At 36.2% G+C, this 20,355-nt stretch overlaps 1 protein-coding gene across 4 annotated transcripts in view; it reads left to right on the top strand.

The window, feature by feature from the left end:
• Positions 1 to 20,355, top strand: part of CNTN1 (contactin 1) — a 269,218-nt gene that overhangs the window by 197,791 nt on the left and 51,072 nt on the right. For 3 of the 4 annotated variants that reach the window (XM_036299990.1, XM_036299991.1, XM_036299992.1), the window contains 2 exons: positions 9,300 to 9,458; positions 17,929 to 18,078. In XM_036299990.1, the coding sequence (XP_036155883.1) occupies positions 9,300 to 9,458; positions 17,929 to 18,078 (309 nt within the window). Of the gene's footprint in view, positions 1 to 4,062; positions 7,769 to 9,299; positions 9,459 to 17,928; positions 18,079 to 20,355 lie in introns of those variants that run through there. The other variant, XM_036299993.1, reaches the window with a different exon arrangement.

Genomic DNA, 20,355 nt, shown 5'->3' with positions numbered 1-20,355 from the left:
TCATGTTTTTAAATCTAATTTCAATTTATGCCAGCAAAATATGTTTGCAACTGCAATCTTTATGCTGTGAAAAAACATATTATGAATATAAACTAAACTATAATTATATAATTTAATGTATAACATATTATGTAATAAAATATAATTACATGGCATATATTATAATGAAAACACTTTTTATTATATGTAGTATATTTATTATATTAAAGGGTGTGGCAAAAGAGGTTTACAGTTATTTGTATGGAGAATAATATAATAATTAATAAATAATACAAGAATAAATTCTCATACTGATAGCTATAAACTTATTTTTGCCCTACCTTGTGCATAAGGATATGCAATATTTATTACAGGCCTATTATTTAACAGGCAGTATTTTAAGAGATAGATACTATTATTATAAGTTACCTGCCCAAGATCATACAACCACCAAGTAGAAAAGCAAGATTTAAATTCAGGCAGCCTAATTTCAGATACAACACCCAGTGTATTGCTGTGATATAATATAACCAAAGGCTAATTCAGATATATTCAATGAGATAAAATAATTAATGTGGAAACATTAAAATGTAGGCCTTTTGTGGGGGATAAGAAATGTTTATTCTATAGGGTCACTGATGGACACTTTGCAATTTTATTTTTGCTGATGATATATTTATGACTGATAAGGGGGAGCTATAGTAATTTTAAAGATATTTTTTCTACTAGCCAACATCATCCAATTATAATTGCAATAGGAAAACCAGTAAATAAATTATAGTAGATAGTTTTAAAACTTGATTGTATAATGTGCTCTTTGGCCTTAAAAACAATTCATTCAACATGTTTAAATGTCTTAGATTATAATAGATTTGTCTATAGGACTTACATGTGAATTTTATCATGTCATCCTAGCAAAATTGCTGTGAGGTCTAGTGGGAGGACTGGTAATCCCTATTCACAGGCAAAGAAATTTTTCAAAATAAAAAGAGAAAAATTTTTTTATCTTTCATATTACAAATCCAGACATGGCCAAATATCAGTGATTCAAATTTAGTATATTACCTACTTTTCCTTGCTCCTATTTCTTAAGTTTAACTACTCCAAATATAAAAATCAGATTATGTTGATTATATTGTACATTTGTTTCACTGTTAGTGTATGATTTATTTTAGGAAATTAATTAGATATTCTACCCAAAACATTCTGAGGCGTTGATAATTTGAAGTGAAGTTAGAGAGTAGAATTACATTTTAAGTTATTTGAATATTATATCTTCTCGTTTGGTTCATTTTATTAAACAAAAGAAGGCAAAACACTTTAACTTCATTACTGAAAACATTACCAAGAAAAGACTTAATGGTGCGAAATCCCTTTTAAGTAAAACACTGTTCTTATATATGATCTGTATGAAGTCTGCCGTTTCAAGTCTCAGGAATGTCCAATGACCACATCGCCCTGCAACCAGCCAATCTTATCAGCCCAGCCCCAGGGAATTTAATTATGTCACAATTTTTTTTACTTCTAAGCAACTAAGGATGAAAGAAACTTAGACAAGCTTTTATCCTCTAAATCTATGGTCAATTTAAGAAGCTGCAGAGAGGCCCTGGCCAGCTAGCTCAGTTGGCTAGAGCATCATCTTGAAAAGCTGAGGTTGCTGGTTGCAATCCCAGTCAAGGCACGTATGAGAATCAACCAATGAATGCATAAGTAAGTGGGACCAACAAGTTGATGTTTCTCTCTCCCTTCTTCTTTTTCTCTAGAACCAATCAATCAATAAAAATGTTTAAAAAGTTGCAGAGAGGAAATTTTAGTCCTTTTCAATTTGTATCACATAGCTCCTCAAACTACCCTCATCACTGGAGTTAAAACCTACACAAGGGAAAAGAAAGAAATGTTAGAAGGACTGAACAACTAAATCTCTCTTGGCATCCTACAAATCCAGCCGTTTCATAGTTTGCGCCTTCTCCACTGCCTCCTGGGAGGGGACTATAGCATCCTGTACTTATGTGACAGAATAGGCCTAAGGCATATCTACATATGACTTGGGACATCTCACGAGATCAGCCCAGCCGGGAGTTCTCAATATTTATTCTGCCACAGCATTTCTTTTATTATCATGGTTAACCGTTCAATACACTTATAAGTGAATGCAGATTTGGGCATAAATCCAAATCTCGTTTATTAAGTAAAACACTACCTCAATTTCTAATTGCTCCATGTTGGCCATCATTGGTCACCCTGTGGGCCCTGGAGGAGGTGAGGAAGTTGACTGTGGTGCATGGGAATTCCCCCAGGCACTGCTGGAGGCGCCAACCCCCTTATTTGAAAGTGCATTGGAATGCCACTGAGTGAGAGCATGTTGCAGGAATATTCTTGAATCCATTTCATTTTTACAACAACAACCAAGAAGGCCCCAATGCCTGAATTTTCAATATTATTAGTAGCAAGTAACTTGTGGCACACCCTCACGTGCCTGTCGCTAAGTAGTCTGGGGTCCATGGCACTGAAGAACACGCTTCTGGGCAATAGTTCTCCACAGTCTCACTGGCTCTCACCCGCTGGAGCCCCTCCACATGGCCTGAGGGTCTCCCAGGAGGAGGGGACCATTACCAACAGGAATATGTCAAATCCTTCTGATGTCTGTGCTTTAAACAACTGGGAGGACCACTGTTTAATAGGTTCTTACGTAGGCTGGCAGCCCCTGTAGCTAATTCCAGAAATGGCCCTCCACTGTGGAGCAGTTTAGGGAGGCCCCCCCCCCCCCCCCCCCCCCGTGTGACTGCATAGTCTCCTCTTTCCACACTTAAAGCCCAAAGCTGCAAATAAGCTATGCTGATAATACAGCAAAAACAATCAAAACTTATTTTAAGAGGTTAGGGGGAGAGCATGTCTAAAATTAGCAATTTGCGTGACCAGTTATCATATGGACAACACATTCAACAAGCAATCAGCAGAGACAAGTTTTCCTAGAAACTATTTCTACTATTTAAATGACTCTCACAAGGGGCCACTAGTGGTTTTTAAGTGGCCTAATTCTAATCATCAGACTACACTTTAGTGTTGGGTAAATGAAAGAGTTCGACAGTCATTTTGTTAATTGCATGATTTTCTAGATAATAATATAATTATACAAACATATATATGCACTCATTATAAGATCTGCGTGGTGCAATGGAACAGGTATGGCTTTTAGCATTAGACATAAATTAGAAGTCCATTTCACCCACTAAGTAACCTGGAGACTTAGACTAGTCAGTTCATCACTGTAAGCTTCAGATTCCATGTATATGAAAGAGAATAATAATATTACACTTCACACATCACCCATGACCAGTTTTTATAAATGTTCCTTTATTTCCTTCCCCTTAGCTAGGCATACAAAATCAATACAATATTATTCAATACACAAGTTCCCATGACATCCATATCCAGCCGCTGATTAATTTTTTTTATAGTTACTGATTAAATTCATCCTCAGTATTTTTTGCCTCATTAGCCCTTGAAGGTCTAAGCCAGTGATGGTGAACCTATGACACGCATGTCAGAGGTGACATGCGAACTCATTTTTTTTGGTTGATTTTTCTTTGTTAAATAGCATTTAAATATATAAAATAAATATCAAAAATATAAGCCTTTGTTTTACTATGGTTGCAAATATCAAAAAAATTTCTATATGTGACACGGCACCAGAGTTCAGTTAGGGTTTTTCAAAATGCTGACACGCCGAGCTCAAAAGGTTCGCCATCACTGGTCTAAGCATATGTTTTAATAGGTAGGCTGTACTATGTGGAGTGAAATTGCAAAGGGCCTAAGAGTTTGGGGTTTTGAGGGGTTGCCGAGGGGCTCTTGTTCTTTAGAGAGTCCGTCACTGTTTTGAGGCAGAGGCTTGATTAGCCCAAGCTTGTCACTTCAGCCTTTTCTCTTTTAGACTCGCATCTCCAGTGACTGGGAGATGTTTTACTTTGACCATTATTTTAACTTACCCATCAAGGAAACGTGGCCAATCCCCAAAGGACATGGCTTCCTGCCCCTACCTGGGCATCTGCACTGTCCCTTCAGCCTTGGTCTTTCCTCTTGCAGGTAAAAGCAGAAAAGATGGAGAGAAAAACATGGTGGATCCTTTTCTCCCCGTCTGTGCCAGCCTGCCTCCAACCTGGTGATCCTGGGCACTCACCACTTGTGTGAAAATCTTTTTGTTTAAACATATTATACTACATTTTACTAATAACTCAATCTTGTAGCTTCTGCAGTTCCCCAATCCCTCCCCTCAATCTAGTTCTTAGAGGATTTTTTTTTTCCCCTTTTGAAACTTCTAAACATACTTTGGGCAAAAAGGTATTTAAAAATGTAATGACACAGCTTCACTAATATCTGAAACATGCCTAGTGAACTAACCAGTGCATCATTTCATGGCCAAGTACAATTTTTGTGTTTTCATAGCCTGTTTTTCTTTGAAATCACATATCTCAGAAATTAGCCCATTATTTGGGAGAAAAAATGATGAGGAAACTGGTAAATTATAATACAGGAGTGTTGCTATTGAATGGGTTGTTTGATTTACCTAAGCGGGTAATGAACAAGGTTGTCAAATTGGCTAATGAGTCATCTTAATTAGGATATAAGCTAAGAGGCATTACTCCTGCGGCCTTTGGTATCCTGGTGCCATACATATTCTTTGGCAAGAAAGGATAAAAAGCAGCAGTTAACAAAAGAAGACTATCCATGGCTCTGTAGGGTTTTGGAACAATTCCTGGAACTGGGAAGTGAAAGTGGACAGCATGTGGAGAAAATGATCACGGAAATAAGATTTGGGTGAAGATGGCCAAGCCATTAATAGCGTGCATACATATTTAATTTTACTAACTCCTACCATCAGCCTTAGATCCTTTCTTTTGGAGGAAGATTGAGAATGATCAGAAGGATTTGAGCAGAAGTAAAGGATTAAAATTGAAACACATACAATTCTTTCTGAAACTGCTTAAATTTAATTATTTGAAAATGCTTTCGCTTTTCCCCTTTGGTCAGAGACATGCTTAAAATTCTTATTTCTTCAGAAGAAATATTTTGCTCTTCTTAAGTGGGTTTATGTTTGGGTGTGGGACATTGTATAGACTTCTCATTATTAACTCAAGCATCCCCATCTGTGGTTGAAAGAACTCTTCAGAACATTTGAGGAATATGGACATGACATGAATATTTTGAATATGATATGAATAGTTTTCTTTTTAAAATAATGTATTAGTTATTTTAAATAAATACATATCTCAAGATGTTACTTATTCCCATCTTTTTAAAAGTTTTTAAATTTTTTTCTAGTCTCCATTTATTGTTACAGAATCATTTTAATAAGTTATTTAAAATTAATCTGAGGATCTCATGTGTCTGTAAACATCACCATGGAGACATGATGCATGAATCCCTTTGTGGGCATTTTCATACAGAGCCCATAATTGCAAGTCTACCACCAAGACCAGATAGAGATAGAGGTTTGGAAAGAGAATAAAATTTAGAAAGAAAACCACATGACAAGTATGACTGGTTCCAAGAAAGGGAGAGTCTTCTTGTTTAGATAAAGCGCCTCGATATCAACTAGACTTATACAGATTCATTTACCTTCCTTTAGCTTCATTCTCATTTCTACTTGGGATCAACTTTCACTAATCAATGTTAGAAATTTAAAAACTACCACGCTCTCATTAAATTTTAGAGTAAAGATATTTAATATTCAGCTTCATCTTAGCACAGCCTTAAATATTGATGAGACCACACAACATTAATTTGTGCTTTATAAACTTATTGCTCAACCACTGCCTTAATACTTTTTAGAGCAGGAGTCATACTGTAGTAATAAAAGGATTTTGACATATTTTGGAAAAAAAGAAGCCACCTTTTCTAATATAACTAATACTCTTTCACATTGTTATTTTAAGATTATTTTATATTAAAAGGCAGGATAATTTGTTCTGAAAAGATTTTTGTTTCCATGACATTTAAACTTGTTATCAAAATTTTCTATTTTAGTAAAAATTAAAAATGAACCACAGTATATTTGTATGTGGTGTTTTGCTTTTAATTACACATTGGGAAATTGTAAGTGAAAAAAGGAAGGCAACATCAAGTTGTCCTTTAGGCTTGACATCAAGGTTTATTTTAAAAGTGTGTGCTACGTGGGGTGAAGTCCCAGCAAAACCAGTACATTTTTGTGTTCGGTTCCAACTCTAGTTGTTTAGAAAGCCAGTCAGTGCCTAAGAGAGAGAAAGTACGTTAGTTCTACTGCTTAAGTGTTGCTACCAACCCCAGTGATGACTGCGGTATGATTACAGCTACTATGCATCTTTTTAATTCTGAAGGGCCCCCTTTTCATATCTTCTATCCCATTTGATCTATCAGAAAATGAGTCCAAAGTATTGATTGAAATAATGTGGTCAGCTAGTTTATATTTTGTGAGTAATCATTTTGAAAAGCTTTTTTTTTTTTCCTAGCTGCCTTTTCTCAAATATCTAAACTCTTCTTTATTGACTGTATTCCTAAAAAGGAAAAGACACATTGATAAAAAATTACATTTCTTTTCATTTTTCCTTCTAATTACATATGAATGAGAACTGGGTGGAAACCACATTTGTATTTTGTTTGTAAGTAGGTACTTATTACTAAAAACACTAGTCAAATTCAGGAAAGATGAACAAATACCTTTTGGTGATCAGGAAAGACTGGAGATGTATTGAGTACTAGTTTATAAATGGGTGATATTATCTTTACTTACCTGTTTTTAAAGGCTTGTTTTTGATATAGTTATTGACAAGTTGATTTCAAGGCAAATCATTTGAGTTCAAATCCTAGCCTTTCCATTTATTTGCTGAGTGACTGTGATTACTTTATTTAATCTATCCTTTGTCTGTTTCCTCATCTGTAAATTAGGGATTACTATAAGAATTATAAAAGATTTAACAATGACTGCAATGTAATAAAAATAAAATATATTATTTTATTAAAATGTACAATATAAATTTTCTTTTTTTAATACTAACAGCATTTTACATCATGCAAATTTAAGCTATGGATTCACACTAGTTTAAAAAAATACAGACATATTCAAGAGAACATCAATATAAATGTCAGGTGGCTCTTTGGACGTCTTTGGCAGACAGGCACCTGTGGGCTGCGCAATCTGAATTTCAAATGGGTTTTTCCTCATTTCGAGTGAGCTGTGCCAGGAAACCCAGTTTCTCCTGACTCTGCATGCTGCCGCGGACTCATTGTGCGATTCTGGCACTAACCCTTCTCAATGGCAACATTCTATGTTACATGTGCAGATTTTGGCTTAAATGAACTCTAAAATGTGTGTGATCTACGTTGCGTATAAAGATATTTCCATTATTTGCCTATGTTTGATGATTTAATAGTAAAAACATGCAGTAATTGAGTTGGGATAATGCTTTATGTAGAGTAATGAATTTCTTGGTTCTGATCATGAGTGTGCATTGTATTGCAATGTGGTTTCTACACATAAAACATGCACTATGTTCTTTCTGAGCATGAATGCCAAATTTGTTCTGTATTATTTATATGTCTATTTTCATTCATTTTGGATGGTGTGTTATTGTTATTTTAGCTAATATCAAGAAGTATAAGTTCACTCTTACAAATTATACATTAATAAAACTTTACCTTTTATTATATTTGTTCCCAAGTAATAAAATTTACTACCATGAATGGGGGGTGTCTTGTGTTATTTTACTATTACTATGCATGCATTTGTGTTGTTCAACATACACATCTTCCTCCTTGAGACCAACTACACAGAAATTGGTGAAGGTTTAGGGTGCTGTCTATACCTTTGCAAAGACCAAAACCCATATGGAGAAAAAGTAGCCAGTCGTGTAGGCTAAGCATCTGATCTGATATATAAATAAGAAGGTATTTATTTTTAGCCAGAAGATAAAAACGTGTCTCTACTCAATATGAAAAAAGGAAGGGGCTGCTTTACCAAAGTTGTTGATTATTATATTTGGCATTCCTAATTCCATTGGGGATGGCCTTCTTTCTGGTGCAAGGAACATAAGTGATGCCGCTTTCTGAAATGTCTATTCAAGGAGAGGAGCTCGCTAATAACTGAGAAACTTCTTGGCATTGTAAGTGATGGATGCCATTGCACCACTTAAAAGACATGTTTCTCATTTTAAAAAATATTTTTTTTATTTATTTCAGAGAGGAAGGGAGGGAGAGAGAGAGAGAAATATCAGTGATGAGAGAGAATCATTTGTAGGCTGCCTCCTGCACGCCCCACACCAGGGATCAAGACTGCAGCCCAGACATGTGCCCTGAAAGGGAATTGAACCAAATTGAAAGGTGATCTGGTTCATAGGTGGACACTCAACCATTGAGCCACACTGACCAGGACATTTGAAAAAAAAAAACTAAGGCAAGAATAAGGATGTTGTGTACCATCATCATGGCATTTACTACTTTCTGTTATAGTTATTTGTTTGCTGGTCCATTTCACCCCTTTCAAGTCAAAGAGCTACTTGAAACCCCAAAGCTACGTCGCATTTATCTTTTCATTTCTACCACCCAGCACAGTTCTCACAGGTTAAAGTATACATGAATAATATCGGTACTAAGTAATGAATCATCTATAAAAATCTATTTTAACAATGTTTTATGTTCTGGAGTAATAATTCTTCTTTCCTAGGATGCTACATTATATAATTTGATGTTTTCAGAGCAATTTTTTCTACATTTTATAAAAGTAGAAATACTAGTATTTCTTTTAATATTATATATATTCCTATTACAAAACCAGTATAAATGTATTACCCAAAATAATACATAACATCATTCCCAGAAATTTCTACTCCAAGGAAAATAAACTACCTATAATATTTAGGGTTATAAAAAAGTATTTGTTCCATTTGGGGGAAGCAGGATGAAATATTTGATTATTCTCATGTTTGGACTGACTTGTGCTATCATCTGTGATTCATGCATGGAGCAAGTGTTCATTCATTCTCATTATGCTACAGTCTGTATTAAGTCCCACTGATGCAAATTGGGTTTTATGTTTCAAACAGTATCATATGTATCCTGAATAATAATGATATTTTAAAGTGACAGCATTTATCAAAAAGAGACAAATGAAATCATTTAGTGAAAACCATACATACTATCATTATCACTTCTTATGCTTTATATTTAAAATGAATTTGGCAACACTGCTTATATCTAGGTTAATTGCAAGGAGGGTAATTTTGTATTCGAATGTGTGCTTAACTCACTGTTTGGGATTCATTGATTCATCACCCACATTTTCATTCCAGGCCCTCCAGGCCCTCCAGGCGGTCTGCGAATAGAAGACATCAGAGCCACTTCTGTGGCCCTTACTTGGAGCCGTGGCTCAGACAATCATAGTCCTATTTCTAAATATACTATCCAGACCAAGACTATTCTTTCAGATGACTGGAAAGATGCAAAGACCGGTGAGTTTTGTGTGTCCAGTTCTTCTGTAGCATATTTTTAAATGAATACTTTCATAAAAACAAAATCCTGAACATTTTAAGAATTTTATTATCTACCCAGAAATGCCTTTTTATTATTAAGCTTTAAAAAAAAATCTCAGTGTTTTGATAGTGAAAAACAACACAAGGAACTTAAACATTTTAGTTATTGGAGTGAAAAAGCTGAATGTCTAAATCTGTAACAGGAAAGCAAAGAGAAGCCACCTCATTTTCTTTTCATTGGGAAGTCTCTCCCCCCCCGCTTTTTCTCTCAAAAGGAATTTTTTATAACTTATTATTTATGACCCATTTTTCAATTATGGAGGTATTATAGTTCTGCATTATAAAAAAGTCACATTGATAACAATTATTAATTAAAACATCCAAATCTTACAACTATAAGCCTTTCCATTCTGAGAGTGATCTTCCCTGGGTTGAATTTTCTCAAAAATCATTTTTCAAGAAATTTTGGATCTCAACTGTTTTATTTTCTTACTAGAGGCCCGTTGCACGAAGAGATTTGTGCAATAGGCCTTCCCTTCCCCTGGCTGCCGGCACCGTTTTTCCTCCAGCACCTAGGACCCAGGCCTTGGCTCTGGCCAGAGCCGTCAGTCTTTGTGGCTCCGGATGGAGCCTTCAGTCTTCGCTCTGCTACTTTGCCCCTACGTATGCAAATTAACTGCCATCTTTGTTGGGTTAATTTGCATACTCTCTTGATTGGCTGGTGAGGTAGTAGAGGGATGGTTAATTTACATGTTTGTCTATTATTAGGTAAGATATTAAGAGTTCCTAAAAGTTGATCAGGAAAAAATACATAAATGGGTATCTTCCCTTGTCTATTAACTACTACCATTGCCATTTCTCATGGCTAGCTTACAATATCACATAGTTTATTCTCTCCTGTAGCATCAATGAAGATAGAGCATCCTTTCAATAAAGTATGTTTGTCAGTTTTGACAATATTTTAAAACAACTTGTGGTTGTCAGAAATTATTTTAGGTACATGAAGAAGATACATAGAAATATGGACTCAGTTTCACCAATGGGAAGAAAAAAAAGACAGAAGTGTTGAATTAAATGTTTCTCTCTTTTAAAAGTTGAGAAAAGAATTAACCCCAGTATATTCTAAGCCTGTTCCTATTTTTGCTTCCCTTAACATAATAGAATTTATTTGTATTGCTCAATAAGAGGCTTTAATTTAGATGTACTTTCCTTTGATAATTTCTTCCTACCATGAGAGATGAACCAAATATAAACTTGCAACCTGTTACAAGGGTTTATGATATATTTTAGTATTAAATGATCCTCCATATATACATAGAAAATTCAAATGAATTTGAAAGGGATGAAAAATTCTTTATTTCATTATGCTTGTGAGCATAGTACTATATATAAATATATAGTCATTTGCCTCATGATAACGTTTTGTTCAATGACAGACCTGATATATATATATAATGGTAGACAGGAGAAGCATTTTAAATAGGGTTATTCTTATATTAGTATAGCTACCCTAACTTTCTCACAGTTCCTGTTTTCATATCTTTCCTTATTCTCAACCTCTTTGTATCTTTGAATCTAAAGATATTGTCTGTTGACATCACATAGTACAGTCTTGTTTTTTTATCCAGTCTGATAATGTCTGCCTCCTGATTGGATTCTTTAATCCATGAACATTTAATGTTGTTATCAAAATAGTTTGATTGCTACCTGTTTTTCACCTGTTTCACTTGTTTTTGTTCCTTTATTCCTTCTTTCTTTTGCATTAAATGAGTATTTTATAGAGTAATGTTTTAATTTTAATAATCATGATAGATAGATAAGTAGATAGATAGATAGTAAATAGATAGATATAGGGATACCCTACATCAGGGGTCCTCAAACTTTTTAAACAGGGGACCAGTTCACTGTCCCTCATACTGTTGGAGGGCCGGACTATAGTTTAAAAAACAAACTATGAACAAACTCCTATACACACTGCACATATCTTATTTTGAAGTAAAAAAACAAAATGGGAACAAATACAATGTTTGTATTTGCATGTGGCCCGCGGGCCGTAGTTTGAGGACCCCTGCCCTACATATTAAAAGCCTAATATGCTAAGTGTCCAACCGTTCATTGAACCGTTCGGCCAGTCTCTATGACATGCACTGACCACCAGGGGGCAGAAAGTCTGACTGGTAGATTAGCTTGCTGCTGGGGTCCAACCAATCGGGACTGGATGAGATGGGTTGGGCATGCCCTGGAGCCTTCCAGTGGTCCCTCCCTGGTCCCAATCGTGTACCGGTGGGGTCCCTAGGGCTGGCCTGCACCCTCTCGCAATCCGCGATCCCTAGGGGAATATTGGAGAGCCAGTTTTTGCCCGATTCCTACAGGCCAGGCCGAGGGACCCCACCGGTGCACGAATCCATGCACCAGGCCTCTAGTATAGATATAGATATCCTTAGTGGGCTACTCTAGGGCTTACTAGGTACAACTGAACTTATCAGAATAGACTTCATATTTTTACTAACTTATATTCAGTGAGACATTGAAATGTTAATCCTAGCTAGCGCTATTCTATTTTACCTCTTCTATGTGCTATATTTTATTGTTACACATATTGCAATATATATATTACAAACTTGATATTCTCCTGCTAAAATCTTCACATTCTATAATTTTAATGTCTTTCAAAGCAGCTAAAGAAAAGAAATAAAAGCAAGCATATATTTTTAGAGTTTGTTATGTTAACCTTTTTATTTACCATTTCTGGTACTCCTCATTGTTTCTATAAATTTGAGTTTATTTTCTTATTCTAATACAACTTTGTTTTTACCTGCCCTGTTAAGTTATTGTCAAACATTTTACATTTCTAAATGCTGTAGCCCCACCAACAAAATTTTATTTATTTTTACACAATTTTATTTAGCATAATACACACATATGTTTATATACACATACATATAAGTATATATGTATATATTTATCCATATATGAATATGGATAAATAAAAAAATACATTGATAAATAGGTAAATATGGTTTTCTACAATGGCTTTAAAATCAGATAAGAGAAGAATAAAGAAGAAATATGTATTTATATTATCTTTTATAATTAAATAATACCTTTATCAGTGCTCCTTATGCATAGGGTTTTTTTTTTACAAATTACTCTCTGGGGTCAATTTCTTTCAGCCTGAATAATTTACTTTACTCTTTCTTCTAAGGTAGGTCTGCTAACAACCAGTTCTCTCAGTTTTTGCTTATCTGGATGTCTTTATTTGACCTTCTCTTTTAAAAATGTTTTACTGGATATAACAGTCTTTGTTGGCAGTATTTTTTTCTTTTAGTACTTTAAATATGTCATCTTAGATACCCTTCATCAGGTTGAGGAAGTTCTCTTTTATCCTCAGTCTTTATTTTATTTTATTTTATTTACTGAAAGTTGTGTCTTTCATTTTATCTTTAAGTGGTATTATTTGGATATAAACTCGAAATTGCTCTTTATTGGAAGCACTTTAAAAATATGGTGCCTTTATCTTTTTGCATACATTGTTTCTGATGAGAAGGTAACTATTGTTCCTAACCTTATATTCCTGCATTTAGTGTGTCCATTTACTTTAGCTACTTTCAATATTTCCTTATAGTTGCTTTTAAGCTGTATGGGGATATATTTACCCTGATGAGGTTTATTTGCATCTTGGATCTTTGAGTGGATATATTCCTTCAACTTTGGACATTTTCAGTCATTTTCTCCCTAGATATTCTCTCTCTCTCTCTCCTGGGTCATTAGTGACATGTATGTTACACTTTTTATGTGTTCCACAGATTGTGGACACTGTGTGTATATATGTTTGTGTGCATATGTTTGTGTTTCTATTAAGATCTGATTTTTTATTATTGAGATTTTCTATAAAAATTGGCCTCACTCAGAACTGACCAGTAACAAATCTGGAACTTGAGACCCCTTTCCTGATTCACAGTACTTTCCTTTATTGTGCAAAGTACTCTCCTCTCTTCCTGACTCAAGGAATAGCAATCAGGTTGAGAGGAATTTGGCTGAAGAGAAGGGACACAAAGTCTCTCTGCTCCTGACTGTTTTTCTCTTGCATTTGGCTTGAGGCATGAATCTGCTTCCAAAGTAAACCTAACTCCCTTCCCAGCCTGAGTGTGGGGTGGTGCTAGGAAAAGAAAATGTACCCAACTGTTCCTACCAGGGCTGAAGGGGTCAGAGAAGAGTACATGAGGTAAACATCCATTTATAGGGATAATAGGGCTCAGAAGAAAACAAAGAAACAAAAAAAGTATACTAGAGGTAAAACATGCATATGTCCTCAAATGATAGCTATGAATGAGCAAATGAGGATGAAGCAGAAGAAATATTTTATCTGTGGGCCCTTTATGGATATCACCAGTCTTGATATTCCAGCTGTAATAATTATATGAGCTACCTACCTCAAGATTGGAGCTGGGAATAAGTCAGAGATAAAACAAGATTTAAATCCTATTATCTTGATGTGGTGTGGATCAAAACTCTGTTCCAATCTGGTTAAAGAAAAGCAGGCCAGATAGAAGATCCACATTAAATTCCAGACACATTATTTAATTGATAGTTAGTCATGTGTTTGCTCTTATCCTTACTTCATATATAATTTTATTGGGTGAATATTATAAACATACTAGAGGCCCAGTGCACAAAATTTGTACAGTCCGGTGGCGGGGAGGTCTTTAGCCTGGCCTGTGCCCTCTCGCAGTGGAGCCCGTGGGGAGTGGGCCTAAGCCAGCAGTCAGACATCCTTAGCACTGCCGCAGATGTGGGAGAGGCTTCCGCCACAACCACTGCACTTCCAGGCATGAGCCTGGCTTCTGGCTGAGCGGCACTCTCCCTGTGGGAGCTCACTGACCACCAGCGGGCAGCTCCTTTGTTGAGTGTCTGCCCCCTGGTGGTCATTGCACTTCATAGCAAGTAGTTGAGCAACGTTAGCATACATTAGCATATTATACTTTGATTGGCTGAACAGATGACTGGACACTTAATATATTAGGCTTTTATTATATAGGATACTAAAAACATGTTTGTTTGAGATATTTATACTTTCATAAGTATTGATGTTAATGCATATCAACAAGAATTATTGGCCATGCCAGCATGGTTCAATGGTTGAGCATCAACCTATGAATCAGGAGGTCTCAGTCCAATTCCCAGGCTGCTGGCTCAATCCCTAGTGTGGGGTGTGCAAAAAGCAGCCAATCAATGATTCTCTCTCATCATTTATGTTTCCATCTCTCTCTTCCTCTCCCTTCCTCACTGAAATAAAATTACATATATATCCTATGTAATAAAAGGCTAACATGCAAATTGACTGAACAGCAGAACAACTGGTCACTATGACACACACTGACCACCAGGGGGGAGATTTTCAATGCAGGAGCTGCCCCCTGGTCAGTGCACTCCCATAGGGGGTGCGCCACTCAGCCAGAAGCCTGCTACTGCTGGCGAGTGCCTCCATGGTGGCGGGAGCCTCTCTCACCTCCACAGCAGCACTAAGGATGTCCCACTGCAGGCTTAGGCCCACTCCCCGCTGGATATCCCTCGAGGGATCCTAGACTACAAGAGGGCACAGGCCAGGCTGAGGCACCTCCCCCTGTTGAGTGCACAAATTTTGTGCACTGGACCTCTAGTGTATATATTAAATAATTATTGTAATTGGTTTTGTTCTAAAAAGAGCAGTGTTCACAACTTTAGAAATCCTCGTTGAGAATTAATCTTAATTTATAGATATCAAATTATTTTCTAATAATTCAGAGGATACATTCTTCCTAACTTCCATTCCTGCTCCCCCTCTTGAAAGCGTTATTTGCATCACTGGGCCAAGGGTTTCCTAATGAGGTCTATCATCTCATGTTAGTAACTGCAAGGCTTTTTGCTTATTCTTCCTTTCTTCATTGTAGTCATTACTAGTAAAGTCACCAGCCTTACTTCTCACCTGGAATACAAAGGCTACCACAGAATGACCCCAGTTGACTTTTACTACTTTATCCCTCATCATTTCTCTAAATATTTTCTGTGGTCAAGTATGACTTCCTACTCTGTGAACATATCCCTGAACTTCCATTTTTAGGTTTTTTTTTCATATTGGATTCTCACAAGTGCTCAAATCAGTCTATCAGCTGCAGCCTCCACTGTACATCCATCTGGTTCTTCCTGTTCTGACCCAGCCTACACCTGCCTATACCTGTTGATTGGCCAGTTGCTTGGAAAAATCCCATTGCAACTCCCACCATGAGAACACCATGCCCTTGCCAAGAGAACCCTTTGGAATAGTATCAACATTTCCACTCTCCGGGCATTTAAATGGTGCTGAGGTTTTGCAACATTGCAATCAAGGGAGGATCAGATTGCCTCCTTCAGACTTCTACCACACTTATACTTGGATTCCCCAATCTCATAAAATTACAAAATCTCAAACAGTTCCATCAACTTCTGCCTTTAAACTTCTGCATCGGTTTCCTGTGGCTGCCGTAACAAATAACCACAAACATGGTGGCTTAAAACAACAGCAATTGACTCTCTCACAGTTCTGGAGGTCAGAAGTCCAAAATCCAAGTGTATGCAGTGCTACACCCTTTCCAAGGGCCCTAGGGAACAATACATTTTCTATCGCTTCCAGCTACCAGTGGCTCCAAATGTCCCTTGGCTTGTGGCCACATCACATTGTATCCTCCTTTCCTATATGTTTCCCTCATCTGTGTTTCTCTTATACTAATAAGGGCACTTGTCATTAGGATTAAAACCCATCTAAATAATCCAGGATGATCTTATCCCAAGATCCTTAACTTTATTTTGTATTAAAAGGCTCCACAAAGACTCCTTTTTCAAGTATGGTCACATTCATGGGTTCTGATTACTTGAACATAGACATGGCTTTTTGGTGGCCACCATCAATTCACCAGAGGCCCTCTCTTTATTGGAGGCTCAAAAGGGTATCTGGAGTGGAAGAGAGGCCACCCTACCCAGTGTCATAGCAACCAGCTCTATTTTTCCCTTTTCTCCATGAAGAGACCTCTGCAAACCAAAACGTCACCTTCCTTCTTCCAATTACCTAAAAAAGTTCCCTGTGTATATGAACTAAGACAAACAAATTTTGATTTGTATGAGGGGAGGTAGAGGAGATAAAGAAGCAGAATCAAACCAGAGGGGAAGGCAAAGCCAAATTTTTGAATCAGAAAGTCAAAAATATGTGTCAAATATATAGAACAAGTTCATAACAAGAAGAGAATTGATGGGAAAACTAATGTCCAAGAGGCTTAAAACTATGGCAGAATGAGTCATGGGATAGTCTGACTCATACCAAAATTTGTCCACAAGTAGAGACTGTACACTGGAATGCTTAGCACTTATCGTGGAGATGGTACACTATTCTAAAGATGTATGTATTCATGGTCTGCATTGGAGATAAAAATTCCCTAACTAGTAAGATAATGAGTTATAGACAAGCCTAAAGAAAAAAATTTCCCACATTAGTGGTGTACAGGTATTTACATGTATATGTATGAGTAGGCAAATTACTAAAAACACATATGGAAATATTTTAAGAGAGCTTAAAATAATGTATAATTCAGCCCAGGTTGTATGTTTTATCATATCTCAAGCAATCTTAGAACATATCTAACCCATAATTTATAATCTTCCCATTAGTATCTGGCATACAGCAGCATAAAGTATAAAAAGTACTTGATAAATCTTAATGAATTATTATAACATTTATCATCTCTTCCCCAAATGACTTGTGTATAAATCTAAAAAACCAACTAATCAACATATAGGTGCCCTAGTAATAAAAAATTCACTACCTATACTCTACATCAGAGACAGTCCATAAAATTTTTAACTGCCTCAATTGTACCCTTGCCTCAGAAAACCTTTCTAGATTCTACCTTGATGATACAACTCCTTGCTATTCAAGGTATAGCCTGTGGACTACCAACACCGGCATAGCCTGGGGGGTAGTCAAACCTCCTACCCTAGACTTGGTAAATAGATGATTTATATGCATATTACTCTTTCTAGTTTATTATTTATTAATGATCTCTCCTCTTACTCCCTTGAACTTAAGTTTGCCATTCCTTGTTTTTATTTTCACTTCAACCCAATGAAATATGTGACATTTTCTCAAAATAGTAAAATAGATTATGGAATCTCAAAGGGAAGGCAGGGGTGGGTGGGTGGGGAGAAATCAACCAAAGAACTGGTATGCATATATATAACCCATGGACACAGACAATAGGGTGGTGAAGGCCTGGGTGTGGGGGGGGAGGGTCAAGGGCAGGCTAGAAGGGGTCCATCAGGGAAAGAAGGGGACAAGTATAATACTTTTAACAATAAAGATTTTTTAAATAGTAAAATATAAGTGGGGTATTATAAAGGTGATATTCCTCAAATAATATTCTCTAATGTTCATTTTATTTAGATCCCCCAATTATTGAAGGAAATATGGAAGCAGCAAGAGCAGTGGATTTAATCCCATGGATGGAATATGAGTTTCGTGTGGTAGCAACCAACACATTGGGTATAGGAGAGCCCAGTATACCATCAAACAAAATTAGAACAGATGGTGCTGGTATGTAGAAGAAGCTTTTTTAAAATTTAGAAGACTTATATATACAATGCCACTTTAATATATAGTTGAATGTATTTGGAAATAAATCATGCTCTGAGGTAAGTGATTCATCTAAACTCTGTGTGTATATATGTATTTGACACAAGTGTGTGTATTTTATATCAAGACTCTCAAAAACAAGAAAGGAAATATGAAGTTTAAGAATATTTTTACATAATTAACATAGGGGAAGAGGTAAATTGAAACTACTGCATATGCCACTGGAGACCACTTAAGTGAAATTGGTATTTAGAATATAAACTTTAATATAAATTGTGAATATCAACCAGCAGACTATTGATGTAAGATGATTTAGAAGGTTCCCAGTTTTGTGTGTCTCTCAAACACATTTATAATTGAATAGCCACGTGTATGGACGGTGTGGGCAGGGAGGATAGGGTGAGCTAGGAGTGGAGAGAATGTGGTGAGGACCTCTCAGATCTATACCACTTGGAGAGTCACAGCATCTCTGAGAAACAGCTGTAGTGTGTTGTTTGTTTTTAAATGTTAGGAGTCCCTCTAACTATGCTCTTTCATCACAGCTCAACCTTGGCTGTTCTTTCAATGTAGGTTCATATTTTTTATGCTAAATACCAACTGCATTTAAGTAGGCTTCAGTACAAGAAGGATTCCACTCTATTTTTTTTTCCCCTGCATTACTAGGCAAAAATATTGTTCTGATTCTAATAATAGCTATTTTTCTATTATTCCTGTCTCTGAAAAAGAAAATATTTTGTAGGCTCTCTGAGTTTGATTATTTTTACTATGCCTTGCCAACATTTTCTTTTCAGTGTTTTATTTGGGAGATTTTAAATGGATGACAGAGTACCATTAGATTTCTTCTTCGATATCTTAATATCACTTATACACATTTCTGGCTACCTCATTCCTTGACCTAACTTCTAAGCAGAATTAGTCTGTAGTTTTGAAACCAAATTAGTCACAGGATTTCCATTGATCTCTTAAAGTTTCATGTAAATTACCAAATAAAAAATGATGATGCTGTAATAAAGGAAGAAAACACTAGCATACTGATCTGCACTATTTTCACTCTTAAAAATGCATCCATTTATATGAGATGTTATTAGACTTCTAGCAGAAGCTTAGATTTAATCCTCAATTGTGAAACTAAATATAACTTAAATACTACTTTTTGTTGTTTTAAAATAAACACGGCTGTCCCCTTTTCTCTACCTCACAGAAATCTCTTTAGGATATAGAGGTAATATAAGGTGATGTTTTATAGAACACAGATACCACATAGCCAGGATACTTGTGTTTGGTTTTTAGAGGTTTCTATGTTTGCAATAGAGGCTTCTGTTGTGATGGACTGAACACAGTTGCACTTTCTGAAAAAAAAAAAATGAAAAGAAACTGGGACATGATCTGACTAGAGGTTTTAACCATATAATTTCATGTCAAGAGATAATGCACTTAATTTGATTTAACAAGTACTCATTTCAAAATAAAACAGAAAAAAATCAAGCAATTAAGTTGGTCCAAGTAAATTTGTTTCATTTAAAAAATTATAACATATTTGCTTAAATATACACATTTGAAAAATCTCATTGAGCTTGATTTTTTCCTGTGATCTCTTTACTAATATGATATAAACTACATTTTGTCTGAACATGTTTCTAAAATACAAAACTGTCCATGGAAAGATGAAATCCTGTCATTTGTGACAACATGGGTGAATCTTGAGAATATCATGCTGAGTGAAACAAGTGAGGCAGAAAAAGTCAATAACCATATGATTTCACTCATATGTGGAATATAAAACTGAAAGCAAGAAACTAACAAACAAGAAAAACAAATAAAAACTCATACACAGACAACAGTATAGTGGTTTCCAGAGGGGAGGGATGATCTATAATAATAAAAGCATAATATTCTAATTAGACCAGACAGCCGAACTACCTTCCAGACATCATTCCAGACGTCCTTCTGGACGAAGCCACGGTGGCGGGGGCCAAGGCAGAGGCCGTTAGGGGCAATCAGGTAGGCAGGCGAGCAGTTAGGGGCAATCAGGCAGGCAGGCAGAGTGGTTAGGGGCGATCAGGCAGGCAGGTAGGCAAGCAGTTAGGAGCTAGTGGTTCTGGATTGTGAGAGGGTGCAGACCAGGCTGAGCCCCCCCCCCCCCCGCTCCTGTGCACAAATTTCATGCACCAGGCCTCTAGTATAAAATAAAAGAGGCCTAATATATGGTGACAGAAGAAGATTTGCCTTTGGGTGGTG

This window comes from Myotis myotis, unplaced genomic scaffold (assembly GCF_014108235.1).
Source record: "Myotis myotis isolate mMyoMyo1 unplaced genomic scaffold, mMyoMyo1.p scaffold_m19_p_3, whole genome shotgun sequence".
Lineage (NCBI taxonomy): Eukaryota > Metazoa > Chordata > Mammalia > Chiroptera > Vespertilionidae > Myotis > Myotis myotis.
The sequence above is the reverse complement of the archived record's forward strand: the minus strand, read 5'-3'. Positions and strand labels throughout refer to the sequence as shown.